The 18,980-nt window shown below is 44.2% G+C and overlaps 1 protein-coding gene across 1 annotated transcript in view; it reads left to right on the top strand.

The window, feature by feature from the left end:
* Positions 1 to 18,697, top strand: part of LOC120063234 (adhesion G protein-coupled receptor A2-like) — a 54,624-nt gene extending 35,927 nt beyond the window's left edge. Inside the window, exons 4-19 of the mRNA XM_039013470.1 lie at positions 1,554 to 1,625; positions 1,732 to 1,803; positions 2,112 to 2,275; positions 2,794 to 3,007; positions 3,295 to 3,459; positions 3,555 to 3,753; positions 3,941 to 4,090; positions 4,323 to 4,484; positions 4,577 to 4,777; positions 5,173 to 5,362; positions 5,511 to 5,722; positions 13,413 to 13,540; positions 13,661 to 13,784; positions 13,873 to 14,021; positions 14,908 to 14,997; positions 15,163 to 18,697. Of these exons, the coding sequence (XP_038869398.1) occupies positions 1,554 to 1,625; positions 1,732 to 1,803; positions 2,112 to 2,275; positions 2,794 to 3,007; positions 3,295 to 3,459; positions 3,555 to 3,753; positions 3,941 to 4,090; positions 4,323 to 4,484; positions 4,577 to 4,777; positions 5,173 to 5,362; positions 5,511 to 5,722; positions 13,413 to 13,540; positions 13,661 to 13,784; positions 13,873 to 14,021; positions 14,908 to 14,997; positions 15,163 to 16,582 (3,712 nt within the window). The 3' untranslated portion in view covers positions 16,583 to 18,697. The remainder of the gene's footprint in view (positions 1 to 1,553; positions 1,626 to 1,731; positions 1,804 to 2,111; positions 2,276 to 2,793; positions 3,008 to 3,294; positions 3,460 to 3,554; positions 3,754 to 3,940; positions 4,091 to 4,322; positions 4,485 to 4,576; positions 4,778 to 5,172; positions 5,363 to 5,510; positions 5,723 to 13,412; positions 13,541 to 13,660; positions 13,785 to 13,872; positions 14,022 to 14,907; positions 14,998 to 15,162) is intronic.
* Positions 18,698 to 18,980: the final 283 nt, after the last annotated feature.

The following is an 18,980-nucleotide window of genomic DNA, read 5'->3' as shown; positions in this document are numbered from 1 at the left end:
TTGCAAATGTATCGCTAATTTACCAAAGTTACCGGAATCTTATGTAATTTTGGTTATTTATTTTTAAAAATATGAATATATAGTATTCATTTTTTATACAGTACCAGTCCAAAGTTTGGACACACCTACTCATTCAAGGGTTTTTCTTTATTTTTAGTATTTGCTACATTGTAGAATAATAGTGAAGGCTTCAAAACTATGAAATAATACACATGGAATAATGTAGTATATTTGAGATTCTTCAAAGTAGCCACCCCTTGCCTTGATGACAGCTTTGCACACTCTCAACCAGCTTCATGAGGAATGCTTTTCCAACAGTCTTGAAGAAATTCCCACATATGCTGAGCACTTGTTGGCTACTTTTCCTTCACTCTGCAGTTCAACTCATCCCAAACCATCTCAATTGGGTTGAGGTTGGGTGATTGTGGAGGCCATGTCATCTGATGCAGCACTCCATCACTCTCCTTCTTGGTCAAATAGCCCTTACACAGCCTGGAGATGTGTTTTGGGTCATTGTCCTGTAGAAAGCGCAAACCAGATGGAATGACGTATCGCTGCAGAATGATGTGGTAGCCGTGCTGGTTAAGTGTGCCTTGAATTCTAAATAAATCACTGACAGTGTCACTAGCAAAGCACCCCCACACCATCACACCTCCTCCTCCATACTTCACAGTGGGAACTGCACATGCAGAGATCATCCGGTCACCTACTCTGCGTCTCCCAAAGACACGGTTGTTCGAACCAAAAATCTCAAGTTTGGACTCATTAGACCAAAGGACAGATTTCCACCGGTTTGTCGTTTCTCTTTGCTTATTTGAGCCGCTCTTGCCATAATATGGACTTGGTCTTTTACCAAATAGGGCTATCTTCTGTATACCCCCCCCCACACACACACACACACAAATTAACTTTTAACAAGGCACACCACATTGAAATGCATTTCAGGTAAATACCTCATGAAGCTGATTGAGAGAATGCCAAGTGTGCAACGCTGTCATCAAGGAAACGGGTGGCTACTTTGAAGAATCTCAAATATAAAATATATTTTGATTTGTTTAACACTTTATTGGTTACTACATGATTCCATATTTGTTATTTCATAGTTTTGATGTCTTCACTATTATTCTACAATGAGAAAATAGTACAAATACAGAAAAACCCTTGAATGAGCAGGTTTGTCCAAACTTTTGACTGGTACTCTATCTGTGTCCATATTGTCCATGAGTTTCTAGTAGATAGACCATATGGTTTAATAGAAAATAGCCTAATTAATGAAAAAGTACCTAACGTGCAATGGCATTATTTTCATTTAACTCTTTAACTCTTCCAACTATTTTTTTTTCACAACTGCCATCAGTTTGACAACATATACATATTGACACAGAAAAATGTAATACAAATATATATGAAGGATATTTCATGCTGTAACCCTCATTTAAACACCAATGGAATTCATTAAGTTTAGGGTTTTACAGCTTTGTCATTCTATTTTGTATTTTAAAAATGACCATTATTCACCGCTGTGCCCTCACTGTCCCGGTTATCTCTCCTAGCGACCTGTCCAACAACCGCATTGGCTGCTTGACTCCAGACATGTTCCAGGGACTCACCCACCTCACCAAACTGTAAGCAGGCTAAATGACTGACCATAAAGCAACACATTCTAGTGTAGTATTGTGGGTACGTAGTACAGTGATAGTGATTAAACATCTGTCTGTTTTCTCCTGTTAGGAACCTCTCTGGGAACATCTTATCTACCTTGGACCCAGGGGTCTTCCAGGAACTCCCCTCTCTTAAACTTGTGTGAGTACTGTTCCTTGCTCCTAACTGTCATCCCCTTTTTCACAGTTTGCTCCAGACAGATGTTTGTATAATCTTCGTAAGTGATATAAATGCAATCTTGGCAATCTGATCACATTTTTCTCCCTATAGGCTTAGTTTAAGCAATGGACAGCCTTTTGTCACGTCTGACATGTTGATCCTATAATGGACCACCAGAGAATAGATCTGAACTGTTGGGCAACATGCCGTTAGAGGGAAAGTGCACCCGCTCCTCAGTGTAATCTCCCCTGATGAATGCTGTTGTAAAACTCCCTGCTTTTTCTCACCAGGAACTTTAACTCTGACTTTCTGTCATGTGACTGTGGGCTGCGCTGGGTGCCGGGTTACTTTCGCACCAGGACAGCCCGGCTGGGGGACGAGACAATCTGTGCTTATCCCAGGAACCTCCATGGAAAGCCCCTGCGTGGACTGAGGGAAAGTCAGCTGAGCTGTGGTGAGTGTCAGACAGGAAATTTAATGCATATGAATGCGGGGGTTCACCACTATCACCCCTCAAATAGTATGAAAACTTCACTATATGAATGACAGAGTCATTGTTTTCTCATGGTAATATTGTGAGATGTCCCTAATCTGTTAGGTAGGTGTTTGTGAAAAGTAATAAGCTGTGAGTGAGCAAGTGGAAACACATAAGAAGTGCAATAAAAATGCAAAATACCAATGTTTTGCTGTCTCCAATAGCCTGTTTTCTATTGTATTTCCTCTTCCACTCAGTAGTCTGTGTTTCCAAGTGCACCAGTTAGCTGTGTTGTGCCTCCTCTGTGGTCGGCCTTTATGATTTGGGGCTGTCTGCATCCAATATTCCAAAAAAAGCAGGCTCATAATGGCTTCATATGAATTATTTAGCTGAGGTTGTGTAATGAGAGAGCAGCAGAAGTAACCCAGAGTGATTTGTTATGGTCTCATTTGCCTTCCCTTCTCCTGGCTGTGCTGTGTGTTCCTCTCCTCACTCAGATGGGCCTCTGGAGCTGCACACCCTGTCTCTCCTACCCTCCCAGCGCCAGGTGGTCTTCAAGGGGGACCGGCTGCCGTTCCACTGCACCGCCGCCCTGGTGGACAAAATCACTGCGCTGCACTGGCGCCACAACGGCCAGCTGGTGACCTCTGACCCTGAACAGGGCGTCAGTCTAGAGACCAGCGTGGTGCATGACTGCACCTTCATCACCAGGTGATGTTACAGTACTGAGGGGTCCGCTGGTATATCTGTCGATCGCAGCACTCTTTTATTACCTTTCATTGCACTCCTCAATTGTCATATTTTCATGTTTTTATCATAAGGTCTAAGTTAAATATGTTTTTGATTTAGTAATGGTTTGTGAGGCCAGTGTTTGGTTCTCATGAATTGATGAAAAAACAAACACTGTTTGTTTAGTGTCTGCAGATAGGACATGAGGTGTAGTGTGCTTTCTGGGTATGTGTGATGGCAGTGACTGATGTACTGTCTCCTCGGTGCAGTGAGCTCATCTTGTCCAACGTGCATGTTGAGGCCAGTGGAGAGTGGAAGTGTGTGGTGGCCACTGGGCGGGGCAACACCTCCCGCAGCGTGGAAATAGTGGTGCTGGAGAACAGCGCCTCCTTCTGTCCGGAGGAAAGAGTCACTAACAACCGGGGAGAGTTCAAGTAAGGAAGAAAACAATAATTCCCCTCTCCAGAAACTAAATCCACAATAATAACAGTCCTTCTGATTAAAACATGCTGCATCCTCCCTTTTCTAGGTGGCCCAGAACCCTGGCAGGTATCACCTCCTACCAGTACTGTCTGCAGCTGCACTACCCCTCCCTGTCCATGGGGGGTACTTTGGAGCAGAAGCAGGCATCACGATACTGTGACCGCTCAGGGAGCTGGGAGGAGGGAGACTACGACAACTGTCTCTACACCAACGACATCACACGGGTCCTACACACCTTCATCCTGGTCAGTACCAGGGGTTGTGCTTGGGCTGTCCCAAATGAATTTAGCCCAGTACCTATGAAATCAAAATATGATACATATATTATGGTAGTAATATTTAAATAGTTGTTGCCTGAAAGGTAAATGTGTAAAAGTAACAAAACATTTCAGTTATTTGCTTTAAAATAATCATACTTCTCTCTTTTTCTAGATGCCCATCAATACCTCTAATGCGGTCACTCTGGCACGTCAGGTGCGCACGTACACCGTGGATGCATCCAGTTTCACTGACACTATGGACGTGATGTACGTGGCCCAGATGATGGAGAAATTCATGGAATATGTCCGACCACTGCGAGAGGTGGGACGATGAGATCTTTAATCCCTCAATGCATGTTTTGTGGGTTTTATTTTGTGTCTGCGTTGTCTTGAATTGGAAAGAGTTGATAGGGACTTTTTGACTTGAATATTCATGATATATTCATTACCTTATGTTCATGATTAAGTTTATTTCTGCCCCCTGTGTTTATGTGAATGCCTGTTTTTTAATGCTTGTTTTTTCATGTCTTTACCTGTGTGTATGTATGTGTCAGCTGTCAGAGATGCTGGTGGATATGGGCAGTAACCTGATGCAGGTCGATAATCAGATCCTGGCCCATGCCCAGAGAGAGAAGAAAGCCTGCAGCTCCATAGTCCACTCTCTGGAGACTCTGGCCTGGCCACAGCTCCACAGCCATGCTCAGGACCTCTCCACGGTACAACAACTTGCATTCCAACATGTTTTAAGGTTCTATATTATTTTTATCTTACAGTCCTAAATGTAATCAACGTTGTTTTCCCCCTATAGCTCTCCAGGAACATTGTAATGGAGGCCCATCTTATCCGTCCGGCCCACTTCACTGGCATGAGCTGCACAGCTTACCAACGCCGGGAGACGTTGTTAGGCAACCTGGGCATGGAGGGGGCAGAGCCCACCCACGAACAGCAGCTCCGCTTCCGCTGCACCACAGGCACCCACAACACCTCCATAAACAACTTCCCCATGAAGGTAAGCACTGTCTCTGTCTCCCTCACCCAGACCTGAACCCAAACTTGCCCACAAACAGGACTGTGGTTGTGTGTCTGTGGTACAATGGCAGACAGTGCATACGGTTGTCATTAGAGGGAACACACCTCAGGGCTTGACCTACTGGAGATGGCATGGATCCGCATTTAGCACAGTCATTTACAACAGCTGACATGAAAGAGGGAGAAAAACCTGAGGTTTTAGATTTTGTCGTTTGGTGTTTGAAATTTCCCCATTGGGCTAACAGAGTCAAATATAGGTTAAAGTAGGACAGTAAAGAATGAATGGTATGATTCTCTCTCTTTCTCTCACTCTCACTCTCACTCTCACTCTCACTCGGTCTGTCTCTCTCTTTCTATGTTTCTCCCTCCCTCTAGAATGCTGTAGCCCTGGCCTCTGTGGTTCTCCCTGCTTCTCTGTTCCCCCCGGACGCCCCGTCAGACTGTAAGCTCCAGTTTGTGGCGTTCCGTACAGGGAGGTTCTTCCCTTTCTCAGGGAACTTCAGTGGCCCTGGAGAGAACGCCCGCAGACGCAGTGTCAACAGCCCTGTTATCTACGTAGGCCTAGGTGAGGGAGCAGCTATAACACTTTTATTACACAATTCAACAAATTTACAGAGACAGGTCAAACCTGGTTATTTTAAGATAATTACAAAATACAAATGTATGAGCTGGTGACAGTGATAGTGATGGTCATCTCCTCCTTTGTGTGGCAGACGGGTGCAGTATGTGGAACCACTCAGAGCCCATCTTGGTGTCCCTGCGCCACTCGATCCCGGGAAGTGACCCAGTGGCAGCCCACTGGAGCCTGCAGGCCCTGCAGCAGCAGCAGGGGGGATGGAGCCAGGAAGGCTGCCTACTGGCCCACACTGACTCTGCCACCTCCACCCTGCGCTGCTCTGTACTCAGCAACTACGCCGTGCTGCAGGTAGGGCGGGAGCACATCCTAGGATCACTCACTTATTCCCAGAGACACATGGTGGATGTAATGTAATGATGACTCTGCACAACACGCACTGCACAACACGTCAATTCCCGTTGAATGTGGAATGAGGGAAAGCTCAGTTTGTTGTTTTGGAAAGTTCTGTAAGTCTATTGAAAAAGTTTGGTTACTAGCTAGCTACCTTTTGAGTTTGGATCCTGCGACGTGGTTGGCTTCAGTTGCTGGGACCTCTACTATCTGTCCAGTGATCCTGCTGAACAAGGCCGGGTCTGAGGAGCTGCTTGGCGTAGCAGATAGCCTAGCTGTTAGCTAGCTGCCTATAGGGCGAGTGGAGTTTTCTTGAGGGCTTGAGTGCAGCTTGCGTTGTGGATAGCTATTGTGGCTGGGACCGCGGATTTTCCCAGGCTTGTGGCTGTCTAGATCCCTGCTGTTTGTTGTTGTTTCCAATCCTCCCTGCGACCTGCTCTGTCTGTGACTGCGTGGAGTAACAGCTTAACCTACGTTGGTACCATGACAAAGACCAAAGCCGGCGGGAGTACCGTTGAGGACAGTGGTGTCTCTATCACAGGTGAAGGATCTTTTAATCAAACGAAAATAGTTCTACAAGCAGTTGTTACAACAACCAGAAAAAACATTCTAGTGTTGTGTCCAAATACTGGTGGAGTCAATTAATAAAAGAATGGACGACCTGACCATAGATGTCCAGGACCTGAAGAACAGCTTGCAGTTCTCCCAGGGTCAGCTCGATGAGTTGAAACAGGAGAACGGCAAGGTGACAAAAATCTGTAAGTCATTGAGAGAGGACATCAGTTCTGTATATGAATCCATGATAACAATGACGGAGAAATCAGATTATCTCGATGGACAATCAAGGCGAAACAACATTGTTGTGGACGGAATTGCAGAATCTCAACATGAGAACTGAACGGAGTCTGAGAAGAAAGTGAGGGAAATGAACTCGGAGAAACAGAAGATGGACCACAAGACGATTGAGGTTTGAGCGCGCTCATAGGACTGGAAAACCCACCACCGTCCCAGTTGACAGGCCCAGGCCAATATTGGTCAAGTTCCTGAGGTTCAAGGACATGGTACCTGTTCTGGAAAGAGCCAAGAACTTGAGCGGAATGTACTTCTTGCTCAAAAAGGACTATTCTGAAGATGTGCGCCAGAAGAGGAAAGAACTTATCCCAGTCATGAAAGCTGCCAGAGCGTGTGCCGACATTACTTACATCTGCTATGACAGGCTCATTGTCCACCCTCCCTGCCAAAAGCCTGGAAGGGATGAAAGACCCAAGCCTATGGGTTCGTATCTTCAACCCTGAAGCACACACACACACACACACACACACACACACACACACACACACACACACACACACACACACACACACACACACACTTACACACACCAACTGATTAATGGACTGCTGAATGTTTATATTTTTCTTTTTTGCTCTTTTCTATATTATGTCTATCTCTGATAAGCTACCCAGGAAAGGACTGAAAATAGCCCATATTAATATATGTAGCCTTAGAAATAAGGTTAATGAAATCAATAACTAACATCAGATAACATTAATATATTAGCGATTTCTGAGAGTCACTTGGATAATTATTTTGATGATACAGCAGTAGCAATAGAAGGATATAACATCTATAGAAGAGACATGAATGCTTATGGGGAGGCGTTGCTGTATATATTCAGAGCCATATCCCTGTAATGCTTAGAGAAGATATTATGTCAAGTGTTATTGAAGTGTTGTGGTTGCAGGTTCTCTTGGCACATCTAAAGCCTTTTCTTTGGGGGTGTTGCTATAGGCCACCAAGTGCTAACAGTCAGTATCTAAATAATATGTGTGAAATGTTTGACAGGGTATGTGATGTAAACAGAGAGGTCTACTTTCTTGGGGACCTGAATATTGACAGGTTTTCATCAAGCTGTCCGCTCAAGAGGAAGCTTCTCACTGTAACCAGTTCCTGTAATCTGGTTCAGGTTATTAATCAACCTACAGTATGGTGTTTACAAACACTTCTGGAACAAAATCATCCACATGTATTGATCACATTTTTACTGATGCTGTTGTACTTTGTTCTTTTTCCCCCCATTTTTTTTCACCTTTATTCACCTTTAACAAGGTAGGTTAGTTGAGAACAAGTTCTCATTTACAACTGCGACCTGGCCAAGATAAAGCAAAGCAGTGCGATACAAACAACAACACAGAGTTACACATGGAATAAACAAGCGTACAGTCAATAACACAATAGAAAAAAAGAAAGTCTATATACAGTGTGTGCAAATGGCGTGAGGAGGTAAGACAATAAATAGGCCATAGTAGCGAAGTAATTACAATTTTGCAAATTAACACTGGAGTGATAGATGAGCAGATGATGATGTGCAAGTATAAATACTGGTGTGCAAAAGAGCAGAAAAGTAAATAAAAACAATATGGGGATGAGGTAAGTAGATTAGATGGGCTATTTACAGATGGGTTATGTACTGCTGCAGCGATCGGTTAGCTGCTCAGATAGCTGATGTTTAAAGTTAGTGAGGGAAATATAAGTCTCCAGCTTCAGCGATTTTTGCAATTCGTTCCAGTCATTGGCAGCAGAGAACTGGAAGGAAAGGTGGCCAAAGAGGTGTTGGCTTTGGGGGTGACAAGTGAGATGTACCTGCTGGAGCGCATGCTACGGGTGGGTGTTGTTATCGTGACCAGTGAGCTGAGAGAAGGGGCAGCAAACGGTTGAAAAGCATGCATTTAGTTTTACTAGCGTTTAAGAGCAGTTGGAGGCCACGGAAGGAGTGTTGTATGGCATTGAAGCTTGTTTGGAGGTTTGTTAACACAGTGTCCAAAGAAGGGCCAGATGTATACAGAATGGTGTCGTCTGCGTAGAGGTGGATCAGGGAATCACCCGCAGCAAGAGCGACATCATTGACATATAAAGAGAAACGAGTCAGCCCGAGAATTGAACCCTGTGGTACCCCCATAGAGACTGCCAGAGGTCCGGACAACAGGATCCTCCGATTTGACACACTGAACTCTGTCTCAGAAGTAGTTGGTGAACCAGGCGAGGCAGTCATTTGAGAAGCCAAGGCTGTTGAGTCTGCCGATAAGAATACGGTGATTTACAGAGTCAAAAGCCTTGGCCAGGTCGATGAAGACGGCTGCACAGTACTGTCTTTTATCGATGGCAGTTATGATGTCGTTTTAGTACCTTGAACGTGGCTGAGGTGCACCCGAGACCAGCTCGGAAACCAGATTGCATAGCGGAGAAGGTACGGTGGAATTCGAAATGGTCAGTGATCTGTTTATTAACTTGGCTTTCGAAGACTTTAGAAAGGCAGGGCAGGATGGATATAGGTATATAACAGTTTGGGTCTAGAGTGTCACCCCCTTTGAAGAGGGGGATGACCACGGCACCTTTCTAATCTTTAGGGATCTCGGGCGATACGGAAGAGAGGTTGAACAGACTGGTAATAGGGGTTGTAACAATGGCGGCGGATAATTTTAGAAAGAGATGGTCCAGGTTGTCTAGCCCAGCTGATTTGTACGGGTCCAGGTTTTCCAGCTCTTTCTGAACATCTGCTATCTGGATTTGGGTGAAGGAGAAGCTGGGGAGGCTTGGGCAAGTAGCTGCGGGGGGTGCGGAGCTGTTGGCCGGGGTTGGGGTAGCCAGGCGTAAAGCATGGCCAGCCGTAGAGAAATGCTTATTGAAATTCTCGATTATCGTGGATTTATTGGTGGTGACAGTGTTACCTAGCCTCAGTGCAGTGGGCAGCTGGGAGGAGGTGATCTTATTCTCCATGGACTTTACAGTGTCCCAAAACTTTTTGGAGTTAGAGCTACAGGATAAAATTTCTGTTTGAAAAAGCTAGCCTTTGCTTTCCTGACTGACTGTGTGTATTGGTTCCTGACTTCCCTGAAAAGTTGCATATCGCGGGGACTATTCGATGCTAGTGCAGTCCGCCACAGGATGTTTTTGTGCTGGTCAAGGGCAGTCAGGTCTGGAGTGAAACAAGGGCTTTATCTGTTCTTAGTTCTAAATTTTTTGAAAGGGGCATGCTTATTTAAGATGGTGAGGAAATTACTTTTAAAGAACGACCAGGCATCCTCGACTGACAGGATGAGGCCAGGTCGGTTAGAAAGGCCTGCTCATAGAATGTGTTTTAGGGAGCGTTTGACAGTGATGACGGGTGGTCGTTTGACGGCGGACCCATAGCGGATGAGGGAGTGATTGCTGAGATCCTGATTGAAAACAGCAGAGGTGTATTTGGAGGGCAAGTTGATCAGGATAATATCTATGAGGGTGCCCATGTTTATGGATTTAGGGTTGTACCTGGTGGGTTCGTTGATAATTTGTGTGAGATTGAGGGCATCTAGGTAAGATTGTAGGACTGCCGGGGTCTTAAGCATATCCCAGTTTGGGTCACTTAACAGAACGAACTCTGAAGATAGATGGGGGGCAATCAATTCACATATGGTGTCCAGGGCACAGCTGGGAGCTGAGGGGGGTCTATAACAGGCGGCAACAGTGAGAGACTTATTTCTAGAGAATTGCAATTTTTAAATTAGAAGCTCGAACTGTTTGAGCATAGACCTGGAAAGTATGACAGAATTTTGCAGGCTATCTCTGCAGTAGATTGCAACTCCTCCCCCTTCGGCAGTTCTATCTTGAAGGAAAATGTTGTCGTTGGGGATGGAAATCTCATAATTTTTGGTGGCCTTCCTAAGCCAGGATTCAGACACGGCATGGACATTGTGTGTGCTAAAGCAGTGAGTAAAACAAACTTAGGGAAAGCTGTATCGGTACCCATTGGATGCAGTGATTACAATATAGTGTCTATTTCCAGGAAAGCCAAAGTTTCAACGGCTGGGCCTAAAATAGTACATAAGTGATCGTACAAAAGATTTAGCTGTAGATGATGTTACAAATATTTGTTGGTCTGATGTGATTAATAAGTAACATCCTGGCGCTGCACTTGATGTATTTATGAAATTGCTTCTTCCAATTATTGATACACATGCACCTGTTAAGAAATGAACTGTTAGACCTGTTAAGGCTCCATGGATTGATGAGGAATTGAAAAACTGTATGGTTGAAAGAGATGGGGCAAAAGGAGTGGCTAATAACTCTGGCTGCACATCAAATTGAGGAATGATGTGACTAAATTAAACAAAAAGAAGAAGAAACTGTATTATGAAGTCAAAATCAATGATATAAAGAATGATGAAAAAAACGTTGGAGTGCTTTTAAGGAAATTATAGGCAGAAAGACAAATTCAACTCCATCTTTCATCAAATCAGATGTTTTATTCATCACAAAACCATTTGATGTTGCCAATTATTTTAGCAGGAAATGCCAACAACCAACAGTGAGTCATCGTACTCATGGATTAAAAAAAACTAACAATTAAAGAAAAGCATTGTATGTTTCATTTTTGTAAAGTAGTGTGGGAGAGGTGGAAATATTATTGTTATTGATCAATAATGACAAACCTCCTGGCATTGACAACTTAGATGGAAATCTACTGAGGATGGTAGCTGACTCTACAGCCACTCCTATCTGTCATGACTTTAATCTGAGCCTAGAGGAAAGTCTTTGTCCTCGGGCCTGGAAGGAAGCAAAAGTCATTCTGCTACCAAGAGTGGTAAAATGGCCTTTACTGGATCAAACAGCAGACCTATCAGCTTGTTGCCAGTTCTAAGCAAACTGTTGGGATTTTTTTGTTGTTTACCAAATAACAATGCTATTTCTCTGTAAACAAACAAACAACAGACTTTCAGCATGCTTATAGAGAAGGGACTCAACATGTACTGCACTGACACAAATGACTGATGATTGGTTGAAAGAAATTGGTAATAAGAATATTGTGGGCGCTATATTGTTAGATTTCAGTGCCTTTGATATTATTGCCCAAATCAAATCAAACGTATTTGTCTTATGCACCGAATACAACAAGTGTAGACCTTACAGTCAAATGCTTACTTACAAGCCCTTAACCAACAATGCAGTTCAAGAAGAGTTAAGAAAATATTTACCAAATAAACTAAAGTAAAAAATAATAAAAAGTAGCACAATAACATAACAATAACGAGGCTATATACAGGAGGTACCGGTACCGATTCAGTGTGCGGGTGGTACAGGTTAGAGGTCATTTGTACATGTGGGTAGGGGTGAAGTGACTATGCATAATAATAAACATTGAGTAGCAACAGTGTACAAAACAAATGGAGGGGGGGGGGGGGGGGGGGGGTCAATGTAATAGTCCGGTGGCCATTAATTGTTCAGCAGTCTTATGGCTTGGGGGTAGAAGCTGTTATTGAGCCTTTTGGTCCTAGACTTGGTGCTCTGGTACCGCTTGCCGTGTGGTAGCAGAGAAAACAGTCTATGACTTGGGTGACTGGAGTCTCTGACAGTTTTATGGGCTTTCCTCTGACACTACCTATTATATAGGTCCTGGATTGCAGGAAGCTTGGCACCAATGATGTACTGGGCCGTATGCACTACCCTCTGTAGCGCCTTATGGTCAGATGCCGAGCAGTTGCTCGACCATAACCTGTTGTTGAGAAAACGTATGTGATGGCTTTTCAACCTCTGCCATATCGTGGATTCAGAGCTATATATCTAATATAACTCAGAGGGTTTTCTTTACTGGAAGCTTATCTAATGTCAAACATGGAAAGTGTGGTGTACCACAGGGCAGCTCTCAAGGCCCTCTACTCTTTTCTATATTTACCAATGACCTGCTACTGGCATTAAACAAAGCATGTGTGTTGATGTATGCTGATGATTCAACCATATACGCATCAGCATCCACAGCTAAAGGAAGTCACTGAAACCCTTAACAAAGAGTTGCAGACTTTTTTGGAATGGGTGGCCAGTAATAAACTGGTCCTGAACATCTCTAAAACAAAGAGCATTGTATTTACTGCAAATCATTCCCTAGGTTCTAGACCTCAGCTGAATCTGGTAATGAATGGTGTGGCTGTTGAACAAGTTGAGGAGACTAAATTACTTGGTGTTACCTTAGACTGTAAACTGTCATAGTCAAAACATATATATTCAATGGTTGTAAAGATGGGGCGAGGTCTGTCTGTAATAAAGAGATGCTCTACTTTTTTGACACCACACTCCACAAAGCAAGTCCTGCAGGCTCTAGTTTAATCGTATCTTGATTATTGTCCAGTCATATGGTCAAGTGCTGCAAAGAAATACCTATTTAAGCTGCAGCTGGCCCAGAGCAGAGCGGCACGTCTTGCTCTTCATTGTAATCAGAGAGCAAATATTAATATTTGGATGGAATGCCCTTCCATCTTATATTGCGCAAGTGAACAGGAAACCTGGTTTCAAAAAACAAATAAAGCAACCCCTCACGACACAACGCCTCTCCCCCATGTGACATACTTGTTGTGTGTACACACACACACTACATGCTAATGTTTTTAAATGTATGTAAATTGTAAAGTATTTTGTCTGTAATATCTTTTTCATTATGTAGGACCCTAGGAAGACTAGCTGTAACTATTGGCGTCAGCTAATGGGGATCCTAATAGATCTAAATAAAAAATCACTTCACTGGATGAATGCTCATGTTCTTTTCTCGAGGTCTGGAGATTTTATATCAAGCCCCACAGTGTGGTCATTGCAAAGATATTAATAGTTCTCTTTTTCCTAGGAGGTTCCTGACTTCCCCCACTCCCCACCCATGTCAGTGAGGGTACTCCACCCTGTGGTCTATAGCTGTACTGCAATCCTCCTCCTCTGCCTCTTCACCATCATCATCACACACATACTACACCACAGGTAACGTGTGTGCGTGTATGTGTGCATGTGCGTGTGTGTGTGCGTGTGTCTGCTATCTGACCTACCCCACAGTGTCTTTATGTCCATCTAATGGTCTTCTTTGTTTTCTTCCTCCTGCAGTTCTATAAACATATCCAGAAAGAGCTGGCACACGTTACTCAATACCTGCTTCCACATCGCTATGACCACAGCTGTCTACACAGGAGGCATCACCCTGACCAGCTATCCAATGGTGTGCCAGGCAGTAAGTCCCTCTCCTCCCAGACCCAGCTCATGCTCTCTACATGTGGTGTGTGGAGGCTGTGTGTATGACCCTGTGTGATTTGTTTCAGGTGGGCATCGCTCTCCACTACTCCTCCTTGTCTACTCTGCTGTGGATCGGGGTCAGTGCTAGAGTCCTCTACAAAGAGGCTGTGTGGACGATGCCACGGCAACCAGAGGGAGAGTCTCCCGTTCCAGCTACTCAGCGGCCTATGCTCAGGTAAGTGATGTCATCAGGGTGAGACAGAGTTTACTTTTATATGAGAAGGTTGTGAGTCATTGTCAAACAGGTCAACGGTTGAATTGTGAGCTCATTGTGGGGCGGTATTTTAAATGACTGTATTCATGTGAATGGACACACAAACTGTCATATCAAAGACCACCATTGTGTTTAGAACCAAGGATCTTCTGTTTTAGAAAGCCTTGGAGGGAAAAACAGTAGACTACTGCTAAGGCACAAAAGAGTAGCAGTGACAGATGCAGAGTGCTGAGCCCAGTGCGGGGGAGGAGTGGAATGTACGAGCCAGGGATAACAGAGGTTAAGGAGAATGTCGTAAATCTGGCAAGGGTGATGGAGGGCGCACTGTCCCCTCATTACTGCCCCCTCCCCTCTTTCTCCCCCTTTTCCCCCTCTGCCCTGGTGCTCCCTGGCTGTGATCATGCACTGTACTATTGACCTCTGTGGCTTTCCCAAACCCTTCTGTTGCCCACCGCCGCATGGGGTCAGCCCTCCAATGACGCCTAGCCCTGTGATAAATCACAACCCCTCAGCAGCCTGTTGCCCTTTGTTACACTTTATCAGCTAGCTCAGAGAGGCTGCCCAACTTACAGTTCAGCTCAGGAGATCACAAACAGCTAGCCTAGGGATCACTACAGCTGTGAAATGTATGCTTGCTGAGAGAAAACAACAAAGGAGCAAAGCCCCTAAATCTCATACAGAATAAACAGAAACTGAAATGTAATTTGTCATACAGTCCTTGGGTTTAAGTTGTTGTTTCCAATATTGTGGCTGGGACATGATACTTCACATATAAATGAGTTCACTGTCATTTATTTTTCATCTCATTTTCTTTGATCCCTGTAATTTGTGTATTTTCTGAATACAGGTTCTATCTAATAGCTGGTGGTGTTCCTCTCATCATATGTGGCATCACTGCGGCTGTCAATGTCAACAACTATGGGTCCAACAGCCCTTAGTGAGTGCTTCTCATTTTACCGTTGAGCAATTGGCCCTTGACACGGTATCTTTTGGTTTAGTGCTTATTCAAGAGCTGAATTTGCCATTTTTTATGAGATTTTGAATACACAGAGGTAATCCTTCTTTGCTATGACCTTACTGACTTTTGTATTGTATTTTCCAGCTGCTGGTTGGTGTGGCAGCCCAGTTTGGGGGCCTTCTTTGTCCCTGCAGGCTTGGCGGTATTGGTCACCTGGATCTATTTCCTGTGCACTGTGTTTCGCCTGAGGCAACGGGTGGCCAAAGAGTGCCCAGGATCCTCCCTGTCCTCCCCTGTGCCTGAGAGCCAGCCAGCCCTGGGTGGAAGCATTAGTCTCCTGTCAACAGACTCTGTGGTGGGGACCATGCACGCTGCGTTGACCCCAGAGGACCAGTACTCCCTGAAGGTGCAGTTCCTGGTGCTACAGGCCACCCACTTCCTGTTCCTGGCCCTGTGGGGCTGTGGAGCCATGGCCATGTGGCTGACAGGGCACAGCAGCCTGTTGTTTAGCTCTCTCTATGGGGTAGCTGCCACCGTGTTGGGAGTGTTCCTGGTGGTGCACCACTGCTTCCGACGCCTGGATGTGCAGGCCTCCTGGCTGGGCTGCTGCCCAGGGTATCGCCACTCCCAGCCTATGCCAGTCTACACGCACACCTGCACCACTGTTAGTGGGATGCAGACCACCTCTGAACAGGGATCCCAGATCTTCGTTGGCTGCCATCCTCCAGAGGATCCCCAGAACTCCTCATCAGCCAGGTCCTCCTCCACCCCCAGTGGGATCAGCAGTGTAAGCCCTGGGCCCTGCAAGCTTACCAACCTGCTGCAGGTGGCACAAGACAATACCAACAATGCCACTCATGCCCCAGCAGGCACCAACACCAGCACCAGTACGGACAATAACAACAAGCAAGCTAACAACCTGCTGCCCACCATAGGCTCTGTAGCCCCTGTCCAACCTCAGAGGAGGAAGGTCAGTGGCAGAACTAAACAAGGGAGCAGCCAGTATCACCACCGAGGTGAAGGCAGAGGTCCCTACCGACTCAAAGCCTTGAGGGCTGGTGGTGGAGGGGGCAGTATGGGAGCACTGGGACCTACAGGTATAGAGCAGCACAACGCTGCCCATCCAGCCCACAAACAGGCCACTAGTGAGAACGGCAGCCTACATCACAGCCACTCTGAGAGCCATGCCAGCCCGCTAACCAACGGTAATGGTAGGAGAGTGGGGGAGACAGTTGCTACCAGCCCCTCAGAGGGTAGTGACGGGGGCAGCAGCGGCAGCCGTAAGCCCTTCCCTCTGCTCCCCTCTGTGGCCAGCAGGGTGGCTATGCAAGGTAATAGGCGCAGCGCCAGCCGAGACAATCTGAAACTGGCAGCGGCTGCAGAGCGTGAAGCTAAGCGCAGCTCCTACCCTCTGAACAACATCACTACCACTGTGCCAGGGGTTGCCCCTAACGGCACCCTCAAGAGCTCTGTGATAGAGCTGGAGTTGGACACAAGTGGCACGGACCATTCCCAGAGCTCTGTGGGCATGAAAAGTATGTGGAAGAGTGAAACTACAGTGTGACCTTAGCTCTTTCCAAGCACCTGTCCACAGTGGACCCTGACAAAATTTGATATGATTGGACTGTTGTTATAGTCTCCTACGTCTATACAGATGAATCCTAACATGAGATCCATGTGTGTAACTCAGACTTTCGTGTAAATGACATTGAAAGAATTGAACAATTCTTCTAATTTCACATGTGGATCTCAAGTTGGGATTCAGATCATGAGTTTTTTTCTTTTTAATGTGTAAAAGAGCTAGATTATGGGGTTGTGTTGCTTGCTACTTTTGTGTCCAGCCATTTAGCTTTCCATTACAATGATGGTATGGGATGTGTATGAAGACAACCATGTCCTGTACTCTCAGCTCTGTCACAGACATAACAACTGTTTGTTGGGTTTGCCATGAATTCAAGACCTGTCTTTTGTGTGCTTTTGTTTTTCATATTTCAAACCTAAAATACTCATTTATTCTACACGTCACAGGAATATTTACCAGCTATATCTAAAATCAACATAAGATGTTGATTTTGGATTCCTTAAGTAAAGCTTTATTGTTTTGTTTGTATTCTTATTCTATGCATATCGACTATGGCATGAAATGGAATCTAAGATTGTCCATTTCCACAGTACGGCTGTGCATTTCCTCTGTGAAGAATCTTTTTGCTTTTATTATATTTTCTTGTAGTATTGTGGGTATGTGGGCATGTGTGTGTGCGTGTGTATGTGTATGCTGCGTGAATGTGTGTTTGTGTGTGTGATTCTCAATCTAGGATGAGAGAATGCAGTTTCTAAAACTTATTTTACTAAATCGTATTGACTTCGATTCAAATACGCATCAGCACTGAGAGGGAACTCCTCCCCTAATAAACAGGATTGAACAAGTATCAGTATTTGGACAAATGAACTAAGAGTGACCTTTCTTTGACCCTGGCATGTACTCTGTAATGTCCATGGTGATTTTTTTATATGAACTTCCCCGTCCTTCTTCATTTTTCCCTTTTCCCTTACTGTGCTCTCTCCCTCTTGGAGTTTCAAATCTCTGGGTTTACAGTTATTTGAACATGGATGTAGACTGCCCCCTCCAGGATTTCAAACATCATTGTTCATGCACTGATATAAAGGGATGCATCAGTTTAAACCATGTTGAGTTTGCCATCTGCATCAGGAGGAAGGAGAATATGTTAATGGTTGTTTTATTATGCAGTAAATAGCTCTGGTTTATATCACATGAACCAAGATAAGCCCTTACTGAAATACCCCCCTCACATTCACCTCATAATCCAATGGCTTCAAAGCTTGTTACAGTAATCATCAAATACTTCTACACTATTTGTTTATGTTTATGTACAAAGCTCAGAGTAAAGGCAAAAAAATGAATGACAGAATTCTGGTTCATTTATGCTACTTAGTTTTCTGATGTTGCTTCACACACTTTATCATACAATATTGTGTAAAACCATATTATGCTATTTTGATCTTCAATATTCTTTTAGTGTGTAAGAATGCAACAGCTCAGTTCATCTTAGATATGCTCTGCTAAACAACTCCAATGTGTTCAGGGAAATGATTGTGCCAAAGAATTGTATAGACTAGCAGAGCTTACCTCAACGTCAGTGTTTAGCAAATGGGATACAATTCATAGATTGTATCCTTATTCTAGGTCCTGAAATCTCCCTTTAGGTCAATGATAACATGAGGAAGAACTCAAACTCACAAAGCTCAGAGTTGTGTTAAGTACAAAGCAGTGGTTGCACTTACCTTCCTCATTATTGTCTGTAGACAAAACACCATGCTTGTTACACTCATTTCCATTAGGTGTAAAATGTCAACAAGTGCAAGAACACAATGGCAGAATGTGTCCTCTTTTTCACTAATGGTTACTCAGATTGTTAACATTTCATTCATTTACTAACATTCATCCCATTTGTCCCGAAATTATTTCCAAGTTTTGTGTCCACTCATCTCGAAATGAAAAAGGGAGATTTCAAAATGTTTTATGTATATTTATATTTCATTTGTCATAATGACATCAGTATGAAATAACTGTTTTTAATTCAATAATATATTGTTCAAGAAATTCAGACTGTGCCTCGTAAAATAAACTCTGATGCAAAATAAATACAATAAATACAACTTTAGTATTTTGTCATTTATTCTCATACTGACGGGGCAATAGCGCTTGTCTGATATGAACAGGAGGTGAATGCGAATAAAGGAGTCTGAGAAACTCAGTGACTGGCTGTCTGAGCACCAGCTGCTCCTGAAGCTTCTGTTCTTATTAGCTGTTCTTGATGTTGTGGTCTAATTTGTGAAATCTTGCTCTCTATTAAACAAAGCTGAAACCTTTGTCACTTAACCGTTTTTATGACAATTAGTTATATTTGTGTAGTTTACAAACAATTGGTCAGCATGTTTAC

Source organism: Salvelinus namaycush, chromosome 18 (assembly GCF_016432855.1).
Source record: "Salvelinus namaycush isolate Seneca chromosome 18, SaNama_1.0, whole genome shotgun sequence".
NCBI lineage: Eukaryota > Metazoa > Chordata > Actinopteri > Salmoniformes > Salmonidae > Salvelinus > Salvelinus namaycush.
The sequence above is the reverse complement of the archived record's forward strand: the minus strand, read 5'-3'. Positions and strand labels throughout refer to the sequence as shown.